This window comes from Polistes fuscatus, unplaced genomic scaffold (genome assembly GCF_010416935.1).
Source record: "Polistes fuscatus isolate 324 unplaced genomic scaffold, CU_Pfus_HIC Scaffold3, whole genome shotgun sequence".
NCBI lineage: Eukaryota > Metazoa > Arthropoda > Insecta > Hymenoptera > Vespidae > Polistes > Polistes fuscatus.
In genome coordinates, this window is record NW_025113107.1 from 11,707,711 (window position 1) to 11,722,907 (window position 15,197).

A 15,197-nucleotide genomic window follows, 5' to 3' on the forward strand; every position below is an offset into this window, starting at 1 on the left:
TGTTCCTCTTGAGTCACTTTAGACTTATTTAATTACGTGTAAAAACGTACGTTTGTTGTACAATACATACATACACGCGCGCAATATTTAGAATCGGCTAAAGACTGTGGCTCACGCTCATATTCAAATATATGTATATGTTTATCATAATACATAGTAAAATCTTTCAACCTCGGTTACGTCGATAAAGGTTAGGTACTTACTTATTTATTTATTTACGTACTCACGAGATATTCGAAATTTTTCTTCCACGATATTTTCCTGTCTTTTTATATATTCGTGTTTTATGAGTAATAGTACTATATTGCAAGTTTACATAAGTGTAAGAGTCATCGATGAAGTAAGTAGATGTTCAAAGTTTTTCGATTCGTTTTGCGTAAGTTGTACTGCGCAAGATATACCGCGCAACGCGATCTGTGCAATCGTTTAACTACGAAACTGAGTTATATAACTATTTATTAGCATAAGAATAAGATAAATACTATTATAAACTATGCTAGAATAATATCTTAATAACGAAATAGAAAAATCGTGTCTTCAATTTGCAAAAAAAAAGGAAATATTATATTAATAAAATTCTCGGGAAACGTTCTAACCTCAAAATAAAATGGTTCGAGTACGCGAATCGGTATAATCCACTGTTGTTTTTTCAAGAGAGAAAATAATATCACATGAGCATTGCGAACAAAGTTTTCTCCTAAACCAGAGAACGATGTCATCCCTACAATTATGTTTTTGACCTTTTTCTTAAGCCAACTGGCTATATAGTACTACCACATACATGATTTTTATTTTTTTGTTCATTCCCTTTCTTTTCTTTTCTTTTCTTTTCTTTTCTTTTCTTTTCTCGAGAACTCAGACGAGACGAATCTTCTCGAGACGTACACTGTATAAAAGTTGATAATGTGTATACGTGTTTACACGTATACACACACACGTATACGAGGTACATCATAATCATACATCTACACATCATATATTCATAGATGCATACTTACATACTTACATTCATACACATCATACATACATACGTACATGCATTCATAGATTCATACAACGAGCGAGCGTAATTAAAAAAGGACAGACGCTCGTGCAAATTCTCTTTATCGACCGAGGACGCGACCTTTACTGATATCATTTCTCGTCTACGCCTATAAATGTCGGTCATTTTTTATCTCTTTTTTGCTGTATTATTTATTTTTCTCTCCTTTTTTTAACTTTTTCTTCTTCTTTTTCTTCCTTTCCAAACGATCTCTCTCTTTTCGTTTGTCCCAAAAAGTTTTGCCGAAAAAAGAAAAAGCTCCGACGACGACGACGACGTCTTCAAAGGAAGGAAACAAGATGGCCGACAAATCGCTTGGCACTGTCGATATTTTCCGTTTTCTTTTTATCTTCTTTTAAATTTTTTTTCATCTTTTGACGAGACGATCGGATCGAATCGATCGATCGCAAAAATACGTAATACGTAATACGAGTAAATCTCCCTTTTCTATGAAACTTTTTCCTCGATTACGTATTGTTTATATATGCAGAGTAACATGTGCGATTATTTGTGTTTGATTGTGTGTGTGTATGTTTGCGTTTATTTGAAACGTATACTCGAATACGTCGGGTGCGCGAAATAGAGAGAGATAGAAAGAGAGAAAGAGAGAGAGAAAGAGAGAGAGAGAAAGAGAGAAAGAAAGGACGCTCTTAAGGGTGTCGATTCTCATCAAATGAATACGACTAGGACTTGGCCTATACGCTTTGTGCTTTGTCAAAGCCTTCAATAAGCGTTTCGATGATGAACTTGATCGTCTTCTTGTAGATGTTTTCAACGTTCTCCGAATAACGTTCTTCCAACGTTCTTTCCACTGCGTCTAGGAAGGGCTTCTCGATTTTCTGAAAACAGATCTTCCGTTTTTCGCTTATCTTCTTACAAAAAGAGAGATTCGAAATTGAAGGAAGATATAAAAAGAGAAAGAGAGAGAGAGAGAAAACGAATGGAAATAAAATGAATTCAAAGGGTGCATAGAGTTTCTATAAATATATGTATAAATAAAAATACACAAATAAAATATATATTTATATATGAAAATTGTTCGTTAAAAATATTTTCGCACAATTTCTGTCGTTTACGATAGTCGGTAAGGTAGATCACTGTAATGTTAATGTATTAAAAATAATAACATAATTTGCAAATTATATTCGGAGGGATATGTGAAATGTTATGTTTAATACAAAATAAAAAATAAAAAAAACTACGATGATGCATAAACAATTTTAGGACATACCCAAAAATATTCTCGATCGAAGCCCGGAATTTTAGTGTGCGATGCACCAACCTCATGCAGGTACGTCAGAAATGAATCCATGTCGTCTAAACACTTAATTCCTTCATCGAGAGTCATCATGACCGTTTTTGCATGTTCGGCCAATTCCATGCTCGACGATTGTTGTTCCTTCGTTCTCATATCACGAAATTTTGTGAAGAGTCTCAATAGATCTGCGTTTTCCTCGAATAATCTGCAATTACAAATATCTATCGTCAAACTGCACTTTTGCGTGTGTCGACAATTCAATTTATTATTAAATTATATCAAATTTAATTATTATTATTACATATTTTTGTTCTATTTTTCTTTGGGTAGAATATACCTACGTATTTATTTAGAGATTTTATTTGTTTCAATCGGAAAAACAATTTATTTTCTAATCCAATCAATTTCATGAATCGATAAACGGTTACATGTAATTTCACTTACAATTAATCAAAGACAAGAAGCAAATTAATTCTGCATTATCGTCACGAATTCGATCACAAGCCGCCGAGCTAACCTCAAGGAATTGGTCTGATTAATTAGATCGATTAGATTCATGCTATTCCCTACCCTATTATTCTCCAAGACCATTGTCATGCGACATGTTCAAATTAACGGTCGATAGGTGATGATTTTCATTAATATAATCGTATCTTTAATGATTAATAATCGATATTAATTTTTTAAACGATCTATGATATTTTTATTAATAATCGAGAAAATAATTTGTAACCAGTGTGAACAAATTATTTATTAGAAAATACAAATACATACGTATCGTAAGCTAATGATATTTTGTAATTCGTATTTATTTGTTCGATAATTAACAGCCTTGATTGTTACCTACACGACTAATAAGAAATTTCTATAAACATGTAAATCAATAAACGGCAATGCATTTTATAGTCCTACGTAACACGGGGGTTTGGACAAAAATTTGTCTTACCCGACGTAATTGCAATTATCGGTAAAAACAATTGGTATAGATTTTTTTTATGAATTTTTTTTATCAAACAGTATCAACAAAACAAGCTTAATCAATACGTTATAATATGCTAATTGAATACGAAGAAAAGTTCAAAAGAAAAGAGAACGAAATAATAATTAGCAGATATTTTCTATCTCTTTCGTTAACAAACAAAACAAATCAACAGATAAAAAAGAAGGAAAAAGAAGAAAACAATTATAGTTGTCAACGATAGGTCGATACATTGGCGCACATCTACATCGTTTATTGATTTCCGAAGCTGTTGTGTCGGAGTAAAGGCACGTAGTTACGTTCTCGCGTCTCTCTCGCTTATGCGACATACCTAAATAGCACGATCGAATTTAATTATGCTATGTTAAAAGCTAACTACAAAAATGATCGCGACTATGACAAAAAAAAGGAGATATTTTTTGAAAATTCGACAAATTTTCAATTCCACCTCGCTACTGTTTTTCTATCATGCTTGAAAAAGTAGTATGGGGTATGTATATTAAGAAAAAAAAATATTTATTAAAAAAAGAATCATTCTTTTTTTTTTCCACGAGATAAAATTTCAAGATCGATAAAATAGATGGGTGGAAAGAAAAAAGTAAAAGAAAAAAAGGTTGATACGAATAATGATAATAATAAGTAACAGTTGTTAGTAAAATTTGCAATTTATTTTAGGATGGTAGACATTAAGTATATTAGTTAGTATTATGAAAGCAAAGAAGCGATACGATCAAAGTGCTGAACAGTGCTGAAGGACTTCTTCCGATTGCAGTTTAATTAATAATCCAGTTATCGTCTCTTTTCAAATATATCATTTATCTACGATCTATACAGAAAGTAATCTTCTTTTTCCATTTTTTTCTTTAATCTTTCGTACCATTAAAAAATGATCCTATGCGGATGGAAAATCCTTTTTAGATTTGTTGGGAAATTACGCGAAGGAAAAGTAAAAATTTCTTCAAGGAACAAAAATTATTTTCCAAAGCATCTTATTTAAACTTGGCAACTTTGCTTGCCAGCACGAGATAAGGAACTTTGTTCTCGTTTGACTTTTATTTTCTCGATAAAATATTATATATACCTATATATATATATATGGGAAGAACTTTTTCTACGATAACCTAAACCTATTTATTTTCTTTATTCGATATATTTTCATGTATAATTTCTTGATTTTCTTTTCTTTTTCTTTTTTGATTTTTTACAATAAAATTTATCGTTAGTATACATTAATAATGACTAAACTTTTATCTCTCTTCTTTCTACTTTCTTTCTAATATACACGTTTCGTGGATCCAAAAAAAAAATAACTTTTCCCATTTTTATAAAAACCTTTGTAAAACTATCATCGTATCGTAAGTAAATTATATTATTAAAAAAAAAAACAATAAAAAGGATAAACAATTCGTTTCGTAGTCGGAAAGGTACGAAAGATATAATGACAAAAGATATTTTTAAATCTCGTATCCGTACTCGGAGTATGTGTTAGCGTTAAAAATAAATAGGTAAGAGAAAGAAAGAAAGAGAAAAAGTAAAAAAAAAAATAAGAAGACAACTGACCCTCTGAACGTCGTCTATCGGATGACTCGACGGTTTATAAACGAGTCAAGTAACCGTAAATTTAATATTGAACTTATAGATAAGGACGAGTGTGAAACGGAAGTATACGAAAAATGATGGCAATAATTGCACCTAAGTTTCGAGCTAACTAGGTAAAATGAAATTTGTGGATTGCAACTTTCATTTTCAATTATCTTCGCTTGTAAGTAGACAGAAACTGCAAAATGTTCGAACTCATTCGTGTTCTATCTATTTCTCTCTCTCTCTTTTTAATTCCCTTCAAACTTTCCGAGCTCTTTTCTAACGCTCAGCCTCCGCAAATCCCCAGAAATCAATGTGGAGTACCTTGTTGGAGGAACTAGAATGAGTTTGTACGAGCCTGGGCTAAATTTTCTTCCGATTAGTGTAATTTTATCTCGAACGAACTAACTTGGACCTAGTAGTTTTACTCATCATCGTAATCTTGCCAGTTACCAGAAAAAGTGAATGAGGTGGAGTGAGAGAGATATAGAGAGGGAAGAAAATTACGTTGTAACGACATGATTAACGAAAAATTAAGGGTGTCTTGATGATTACTAGCTTTACCGTAAACTTCATTTCAGATTTAATCTCCCTGTAACTTAGTTTACGTTCCTGTCTAAATAACGATGATACGATGATACAAATTTTATCATCCAACCAGGTACGCTTATTTCATTTTATTTCCTTTTCCAAAAATGTCATGTAGATCTATAAATACACCATGTGATATATATATATTATACAAATTTTTATTACGTTAATAAACGAATCGTCACGAGTTTGTCGGACTAGCAAATACTTTTTTTTAACTATATATATATATATATCGAAATTTATTAATAATAACTTTTAATTAATATCTTAACAATTTGTAGAAAACTTTTCAAGCAACCAGTTAGGTATGAACTAACAAGGCTTAAGTTATTCTAACTTTTACCTAAAGTAAAGAATTAAAACTAATAAAGCAAGTTAATTGTATTTAACTGCAAAACATTGCATAGTATTATACGTAGTTATACAGAGATTAACTTTTCGAATCGAACGAAACTCTATCGTCGTCTTGGTGGAGGGGCGCGAGGGGAGGAAAGAAAAAACACAACTCGAGCTGGTTAATTCTTTTCTTTACATAATAGAGAAAGAAAAGAAAAAAAGGATAATCCAATGATCGAATCATCGTTAATGAAGATTTTGTTAGGGAAATGAAGTGAAAAAATTGTGAGACGAATGGGATGTATATATCGTTTCGATTTCAAACGATTTAATTAAGAATTTAATTTTGGTATTGACAGTGATCTATCATCTTTCTTTTCTTCTATCAACCGACATTGTTCGTCGAAAAGGTGTCAATTTTTTTTGTTATTCTTTTCCTTCTCTTCATTTTAGTTCCCCATGAAAACAAGAAAATTAAGTAACTAGATGGTATCCGCGTTGAGGAAATCGTTCTGATGTGAATCATGATGCTCTTGTAAAGTAATTCATGTAAAGGTTACCTAGGTTCCTACGAATACTAGAAAATCTATTGTTCGTTTTGCGCAAACAAGTTAAAAAGAAAAAGAAAACCAAAAGATAAAGGAAGAGATGAAAAATGCTACAAACGAGTAGGAATATCTGTATCATAGATCAACGATAAAAGAAAAAAAGAAAGAATCCAAAGTTAACCTACGTATGTTTCAATATTTCAACCCTTTGAGTGGTGAATACTCTTAGCTAAAGTATTTTGTAGGGACAGAATAGTTTATTTATTAGTACGACTCTGTTTCCGTGGCATTGATATTATTATAAATTCAAAATCTAATAATAAATTATATTTAATAATTCAAGTTTTTCGTTTCTTTTATATATAATTTTCACGTGACCAAGATTCAAAATAATAATCAATACGCAAAACGTGTTTTAAACGATGGTGAAAATCTACAAAACAAAAACAAGAAAAAAAGGACAGACAATTAATGATTACGGAGTGCATTAGAGATTAGGCTCTAGTAACGTAAAAAAGCAAAAAAATCCTTGACTATTGGTGCTGTTTTATCGACAACGTTATCGTTAGTGATGTTTACTACAATTTACAGACATTACAACAATATATTTTTTGTTGAAGACGGTAGGTACGCCCTATTATTTGACTGCGATAAATTAAACTGGAGGGAAACGAAATCGAGAAAATGAGAGAAAAATAGAGTGGAAAGGGGATCGAGGAGGGGTGGGGGAAAGGGGGGAAATGAAAAAAAAAATAGAGAAGATATTGTCTGCGAATCGAAAAAGGAACTTTTTTTTTTTTCTCGATTAAAACGAACCGATCAATGATATTTCGCGACTAACGTCAAAATTTCTATACTACTTCGCCGAAGTAAGTACCGACGACGTTTGTGCTGTGAACCCCGGCCTCATTCCTACCTCGCTATTACTCCTGCGCTATCGAAAATCGTTACGCACTTTCGAGGGAGTGAGAGAGAGAGAGAGAGAAAGAGGGAGAGAGAGATTGAAAGGGAAAGAGAAAGACGAGAGAGTGAGAGAGAGAGAGTGAAAAAGATAAAAAAACATGTTCGAAAAATTCCACTGTTCGATATTGTAACTTCTTAACAACAAAACGTTGATATGCATACGCCCCTTTTATTTTTTTTTTTTTAATAATTATTTTGCAGATAAATAAGGACAGACAAGCAGACGGGTAGGCAAATAATAAAAGAATTATAGATAATCATCTATCATCTGCATATATATATAGACTTTTAATTTTAAATGCCTTCGTGTTAGTAACATATTGGGATTTGAGGAGTAGTGGGGATGTGTGCACTGATTTCCGCAGTTTCGCGATAACTTAACTCTCCATGTTAACACGGTTATTTGGTTTCGTGTCGTATTGAGATTGTGTTTAGAACGAAATTTTCAGATAATACAAAATTTGTCGAATGAAATTTGTACTATACGGAAATTATGTTTTAATGAGATATAGGGAAAATTGTGTTACACGTTGTCATGAATTTATGAATTTTCTTATATAGAAATCATATTTTTAGAATACTACTGTTTGTTATATAAGAGGTTTGAGTATACATATGTTGGTTGTAATAAATGTTAATAATATTTTAATATCAGAAATAAATTGTATCGATGTAGAAAACAAAAAACACGTACGCACATGTTTTAACGTTGATAACGTTCGACAAACTGAATAGAATTGGTAATGTTGAGGCAAACTTAAACTGATGCAGGTTTCATGATAACCAAGGTGTCGATTTATGCATCGCTACATGTGTCAACGTGTATAGAGATCTTAAAGAAAGGAAAAAAAAAGAAAGGGAGAGAGAGAGAGAAAGAGAGAGAGGGAAAAAGGAATACTCATTTTCTGAAGTACACTTGAAAAAAAAATGTTCTTTAAAGTCAAACGTAAACGTGTTTTTGATCGTTCGCAAAAAGAAAAAAAAATACATTTTTAATGCATGAAGTATTTAAGAGGTTGTTCAACAAATATGAGAGATGCGTATGATTTCGGTCACACCAGGGTGAACACGGAAAAAAAAAAGAAACTAAAAATGCGTTAGGGGAATAATCCCTGACCCTCTTTTGATTTATTCTATCGGTACGTAATGTTTGTGAAACTATTATTATACGTTTTTACCCCTACGATTGAAACGACGAATTGAATTGACAAAGAGACATCAAGACAACACGTCAATTTATATAGAACAATTGATAAAACAAAAATCAATAATTTATAAACCATTACCAACGCATAATTAAAAGAACGCATTGAAAAATTAAAAAACAAAAATCTAAACGAAAAATTAAAAGAATCGTTAGTAATTTTATAATATAATCGAAAGGATTGAAAGTGTTGTTTAACCGTTTGATTAATTTTTAATCATTAATCTGATACGAGTGAAATTAATCTCATAAAATTAATTTTATACATATCTGTTCTCACATTTACCGAATAGAATAGAACAAAATAACTCTCATTAGTTTAATAGCGTTATATACATAATAGAAATGCAAAAAGAGAGAGAGAGAGAGAGAGAGAGAGAGAGAAATTGAATATATAACATGGCGGGAAATTTGAATCACAAAATACGTTGGCACATTTCGTTTAATTTTGTGGAACGATATCAAGCTTCTATGTATATACGTACACACACACACACACACACACACACACACACATTATTCGTGTTATAATACTTATGTACATATTAACACTAACGAGCGTATTACCTATACACGCTAAGCTTTACTTGATACTGTATGTATATAACGTGTACATATATATACATATACATATATAACAATTCAATTATGGATGCGAAACGAGCACGCGAGCCGACGCAAGCACGTTGAATTAAGTCGAAAGGATATATTGCGACTAGTAAAAAGGCTGTTCTTGGAAAACCTCGAGGTACTTTTCGGTAAGAAATTTTGTATACTTCCGTTAGAGGTCCGAAAGTAAAACTAAATTATTTAATATATTAATATCAATGAAATCTCCAAACAATGTGACAAAATAAACGCGTGATTTTTATTTTTGTTTTTAACATTAAATACAAAATAATATTCTTTTACGTTTATGTTCGGGTCTTGATCGTTTTATTTGACAATAAGATAAAATGAAACAAAATAATTTCTTTCATGGGAAAATATATTTTCAATGAATATATGACTTGGATTATATTCAAGGATTTTTTTCATTCCAGATACTCTCTTTTTCCTTCTTCTTCTTCTTCTTCATCATTGTCATCATCATCATCATTATCATCTTTTTCTTCTTCTTCTTCATCTCGAGAGAAAAAGAAAAAGGGATAAAGCACATCATCGGCGTCGTTCGAAAGCAAAGGATCAGGGTGGTTCACTGAATAATCCACCCTACTTTCAGGGTTGTGTTTGACGTTGATGGCGGCCTTGAAGAGCCTAAACGCTCAGCTAATCACGTAATGGCGCGTGACGCGAAGAAACACGGCTTGTTCTACCGTGGAAAATGTATGTGGTGTCGTAGGAAAGAGAAAGAGAGATAGATGTATAGACAAATAGATAGATAGATAGATAGATAGATAGTGACACATAAACCTGTAGAAAGAAAGAGAAAGAAAATCGTTAACGTCACATCTAACACTGACACGAGAAAATTGATGCTTGAGATTTTTTTTTGGCCAACGTCATCGGTGATTTATTGAAAAAAATAAAAAACGACCAAAACCTACAAAAACATTTCTAAACTCTTAGGAGAAATTATGATATTTTTAAAAATTTTGAAAAAACACCTCTCGAACTAATAATTTTTTGTATTCATTTGTTTTCATCGTTTCTCTCTTTCTCTCTCTCTCTGTCTTTCTCTAATAGTTTGCTTTAATTTATTATTACATTCAAAAGATTTCGAAAGATTATAGAACAAAATTATATCGGAAGATTGTATTAATTGGTACGATAATATTATAATAATAAACTAAAAACAATTTAGAAATGTTTTTCTTAATCTAATCGATAGTTTCTTTCTATATTCAAAATTTGGAAATATATTTTTCCAAGTACTTTCGTAGAACGAAGAAGACATTATTCGGACGTTATTCAAAGAGTAACCGTTCGAGGTTCGATCCAACAAACTTGTCATTTATATGCTACTCTCAACGATATCACCATCGATCGAACGACGTGTATCTATTACAGTTCATGTAACTATAGATCCTTTCTATTTTTAAATTGAAACGTGCGCTCTTGAAGAAGAAGCAGCACGAAAGCGTTCGATCGTTCCTAGGGTATTCTCGTTGAAAGTGTAAAAGAAGAGATAGAAGACGCAGATATTTAATGGTTAGATAGTTGACTAGATGAAACAAAATTTCTCCCCCAAAAAGAAAAAAAAAAAGAAACAAATAAAATAATACCAAGAAATAAACAAAAAGAGAAATAAAAAGAAAGGAAGATAAGGTGCAGAAGATAAATAACGAACCTTATGAACATGTAGACACCGGTAGATTCCAGGGCTCTCCCTACGGCCCTCCAACTAGCCATAACAGTAAATTTTTGCTTAGCTGTCAAAGGAAGTCTCGGATCTGTAGTAGTTTGTGGTGGTGGCGGCGAAGCTTCGCGATCACTTTGATTTCGCGATTTCGTGGTTGTAAGCTTACTAAGTTCGCAGCCCATTTTGTTTCGAGATAAATTGATTTAAGACGTAATTTTACGATCGATCCTATCTCCCTACGAGTGTCTCGATTAGTTCTCTCTATCTCCCTTTTTGTTTTTCTTCTTATTGTTTTTGTTAATTTTACACTTTACGAGAAAAAAACGCAACGCAACGCTACGCGCGATAGAAATTTTTCTCTTTTGTACCTCCCTCCCTCCCTCCCTACCTCCCTCCCGACTCCCTGTTCACGCCACCAGATTTGAATCTTCTAACGAGATTCAAAATGGCGATCGAAAAAATCCACGAGCGTGGTGGATCATCGATCGCGAACGCTCGTATCTTCCCTCTTGTTTGTTATAGATCGATAACATTACGTAACTTTAAACGTTCCTCCTTCGTACGAGTGTTTTACTTTTTAAACAAAGGCTTATGCTTTTTCTTTTCTTTTCTTTTTTTTTTTTTCTTTTTGGTCAATTATTAATGGTTCAGTTATAGCAAACGTGAAAGTTCCATTCGAAACTGTCAATTCTGCAGAAATATTTTTAATTTTCTTCGATTCGTCATCGACGACGACTGATCGTCAAACGATCGGCATAAATCGCGATCGTCATTTTAATCGGCAGGTAACCCTCCCCCTTTTTTTTTCTCTTTTTTCTTTAACTCATCTTATCGCACACGCGCACGCAAAAATCTACAAAATTTTCTTCTTTATCTTCTTTACTTTTTCTTTCACTACTATTTCTTCTCCTTCTCTTCTTCTTCTTCTTCTTCTTCTTCTTCTTCTTAGACACGCAACACACGTGTCGTTTGAAATTCTGACACACCGGTTGGATACACGTCGTGGCTCGTCGCTAAGTCTCTGCCGACTCCATCGCAAATCTTCGAATTCAGGTGAAAAAAGAGAAGGAAATAAAGAAACAAAGAAAAAATGAGGAAAAAAACACAACGAGATAATACGATGCTCGTTGAACTCGTTGCTGTTGGTTCTCTTATCTTTTTCCTTAGTAATAATCAATATGATTTTTGAAAGATGATCGAAAATAAGCCTGACGGCGACGATGAAAACCAATTGAGAAAGAAACACGTCATTTATGATACGTCAGGATCGGCAATGTTCATTTTGAGTTAGAGGAACGCGAGCTTGTTGGAGGGGTAAAGAAAGTACAAGTGGTGGTTGCTCTCGAGTATCGGGAAGGAGGATGATGATATTGACAGGAGGTCGAGTATCGGCGGGAGAAACCTTTCACTCTCTCTCTTCCTCTCTTTCGTTCGTTTTTAACGTGTTTCTCGAGATTACCAAACGTCCTCATCGAACGATCATTTCTTCAGATACGATTGTTCCTATTTTCTTTTCCATTTCTATCGCTAACTCATTGTATGTATATATGTATATATATATATATATTTCTTTCTCTTTTGTAAATCGATTCCTGTCCTCTCTTCCTATCTTCGTTGATATCGAGCCAATCGAGAGCACCTGACGCTCGCTCTCCGTTATAACTGATATCTATTCCTTTTGCTCATCATAACACCACAAGCAGACAAAAAGAAAATTAAAGAATAAAAAAGAACAGTCTAAAAGTATGACGAATAAAAAATAGATAGACACGATAGATAAAACTATCCTTTAATTCTGACCATCTTCGTTCAACATCCAATACCGTGCTCTGATCTGAATCTCGTCGTCCATTGACAATATTTTATCTCTTATTTCTTCACAATTTATCGTTTATATTCACAAAAAGATTCTTCGAACAATTCACCCATCATTTATTTATTTCTATCTATCTATCTATCTATCTATCTATCTATCTATTTATCTATCCATCTGTCTATCTTTTTTTATTAAATAAATAATCCTTTCTTGTTTTCTTTTTTTCACTGCACCAAAAATTAGCTCGGTAAACTCGGACTATTGGTCTTCCTGTTGAGGTAGTTATCCCTCGTAGTTTCCTGTTTTCTATCTTTAGACCGTTTCCCGGGGCTCCCTGGTAAAGAGCTTACCGCAATTCTTGAATGTAAACGATATTGCCTAGAGCCCAGGCGAGCCGAGACTGAGGCGCCCATAACAAGTGCTCCGGTGGTGACGCATGCGTCCCGACGCCGGGACCCTTCCTTTCCATCCTTCCATCCCCCTACCACACATACACTTTATATCTTTTCTCATCCTCATCCTCATCCTCAGCCTCATCTACAGCCTCATTCTCAGCCTCAGTTTCATCCTCGTCCTCAACCGTCAGCTTCCACCCAACCCCCCCAAACCCTCAACACCCAATCCCCAACCCCGTATGCTCCTCTTTGCCACAAGCTACGAGACCAATTAATCAGCCACTTTCTATTTTTTTTCCCTCCATCATCTATTTTCTTTTACATTCCTTCTTCATTTCTTTTTAAGTTAATCCACTATTTTACGTGTCCTTAATCGATCTCTATCGAGATTGTCGAATAATAGTATCGATATATGTTAGGTAGAGATTTCTTTTGATTTGATTATATTTGAAAATCTAATCGAGATTTATAGAAAATGTGTATATTGTAAATTAGAAAAATTTCATTAATTTAAGTAAGAAGAGAGTGATTCTGTAATTATATGTTAGGTTAGGATTTTCTTTTGTGTTAGTGAGTTTTATTGTATTATTATTATATTTTCGTGTATTCACGCACATATTTTTGGAGTTGTGGAGAGATGGGTTGTACATGATGTAATTACGTGTAAATATAAATCGAAGTAAAAAAAAGAATCTTATTTGAAAATTCTGTATTTAATCATTAAACTAGTGACGTAGGGACCCTTTAACGTAACATATAACTTTGAAGATTTATGAATATTAAGAATTAATTATTTTTTCTAATAAAAAAAAGAGAATAATTATATTTGCAATAATCGTTTGAAAATAAGATCTATCGGGATTCCAGTAAAAAAAAAAGTAGTCTCGAAAGAATATTATTATATTTTTTTTTCAAATTATTTTTACACACACACACACACTCACAGACATACAATTCACCCTTCGTTTCGTTTGTACAATCCATCCGGATTAGACCTTGTATATATAAAATCTGGAAAATTAGATGCAAATCGATTCATTCTTAAAGTTGGAGAAGGTTATCACGATAAGATGAGGGGAAAATAAAATAAAAGGAAAACAAAACATATCTAAGAAGATAAAAAGGAAAATAAAGACGTGGGTGTTAAACGTTGAGACAAAAATTTCTAAGAAAAATAAAAAAAAGTATTTTTTTCTTTTCTCCTCAAACTGAAAGTCCAATTTTGTCCTTTTCCTTATCAATGATCAAATCTTATATATTCTGTTTCGATAGTTGGTAGGCAGAATGCCTCGGGGATTCTTCCAAGAACTTTCGTTCCATACTGAAATTATGATTCTAGGCACAGACGCGGCCTCGAGAGGTCGAAACTCGATGGGCGTTTTACTTCAACGCCTTGGCCGTTAACGAAAACGAAAATGCTGCACCCTTCTTTCTTCCGTTCCACTTTCTCGTAAATTGAACAAATTGTCAATTCGTATTCAATTAATTTAATCTCTTCTGTTATATCTTTTAAACGATGAAAATATTTCTTTTTTTTTTCTTTTTCCTTTTTCTTTTTTAATGCGACAAAATTAAGAACACCTTAACGTAGTACGAATTTAAATTCTTCGTTTAAAACGACGAGATATTCTCTGTTTATATAACTTGAAAATATATTCGTGTATTAAATTAACATATACATTATAAATATATTTACATATTTAATGTTACTACTGACAATGGGATTGTAACATTTTAAGTTGAAAACATAAATGGTTTTCATTTCGAATACATTTGTGTACCGGTAATTACGATATAAGGGGTTGGTTAAAAATGTAGATAAAAATTTTTTAAAATTTATATTTTACAATAGAAAGTTAATAAATTAAAAAATGAAATTCTTGTTGTTTTCTTTTTTTAACTTACAATTAAGTCCGCCATTATAATCGTTGATTTATTTTATAAAGCGATAACATAGAAACGTTACCTATAAATGTACAAGAGGTATAATGTTTTAAATATTAAAACTCGTTTTAATTTGATTTTATATACCGTGATAATATTTCTTACAATTTGATTGAAATATTTTACTCCATATACATATAATTTCTCTATCGTTAGTTTAATCGAAAATCTCAGATTGACGTAAACGAGGAATGAACAACTTGATTATTGCAAAATGTATACGCGCAATCTGCAT

At 32.4% G+C, this 15,197-nt stretch overlaps 1 protein-coding gene across 1 annotated transcript; it reads right to left on the reverse strand.

Annotated features, from left to right (window-relative positions):
- Positions 1-1,498: 1,498 nt before the first annotated feature.
- Positions 1,499-13,058, reverse strand: LOC122519073 (neuroglobin-like). Its single transcript, XM_043638235.1, has 3 exons — positions 10,796-13,058; positions 2,274-2,505; positions 1,499-1,881 (listed from the first exon to the last, which is right to left on the reverse strand). The coding sequence occupies exons 1-3, from the start codon at positions 10,987-10,989 to the stop codon at positions 1,738-1,740; spliced, it is 570 nt and encodes a 189-aa protein (XP_043494170.1). The 5' UTR covers positions 10,990-13,058; the 3' UTR covers positions 1,499-1,737.
- Between the last annotated feature and the right edge of the window lie 2,139 nt (positions 13,059-15,197).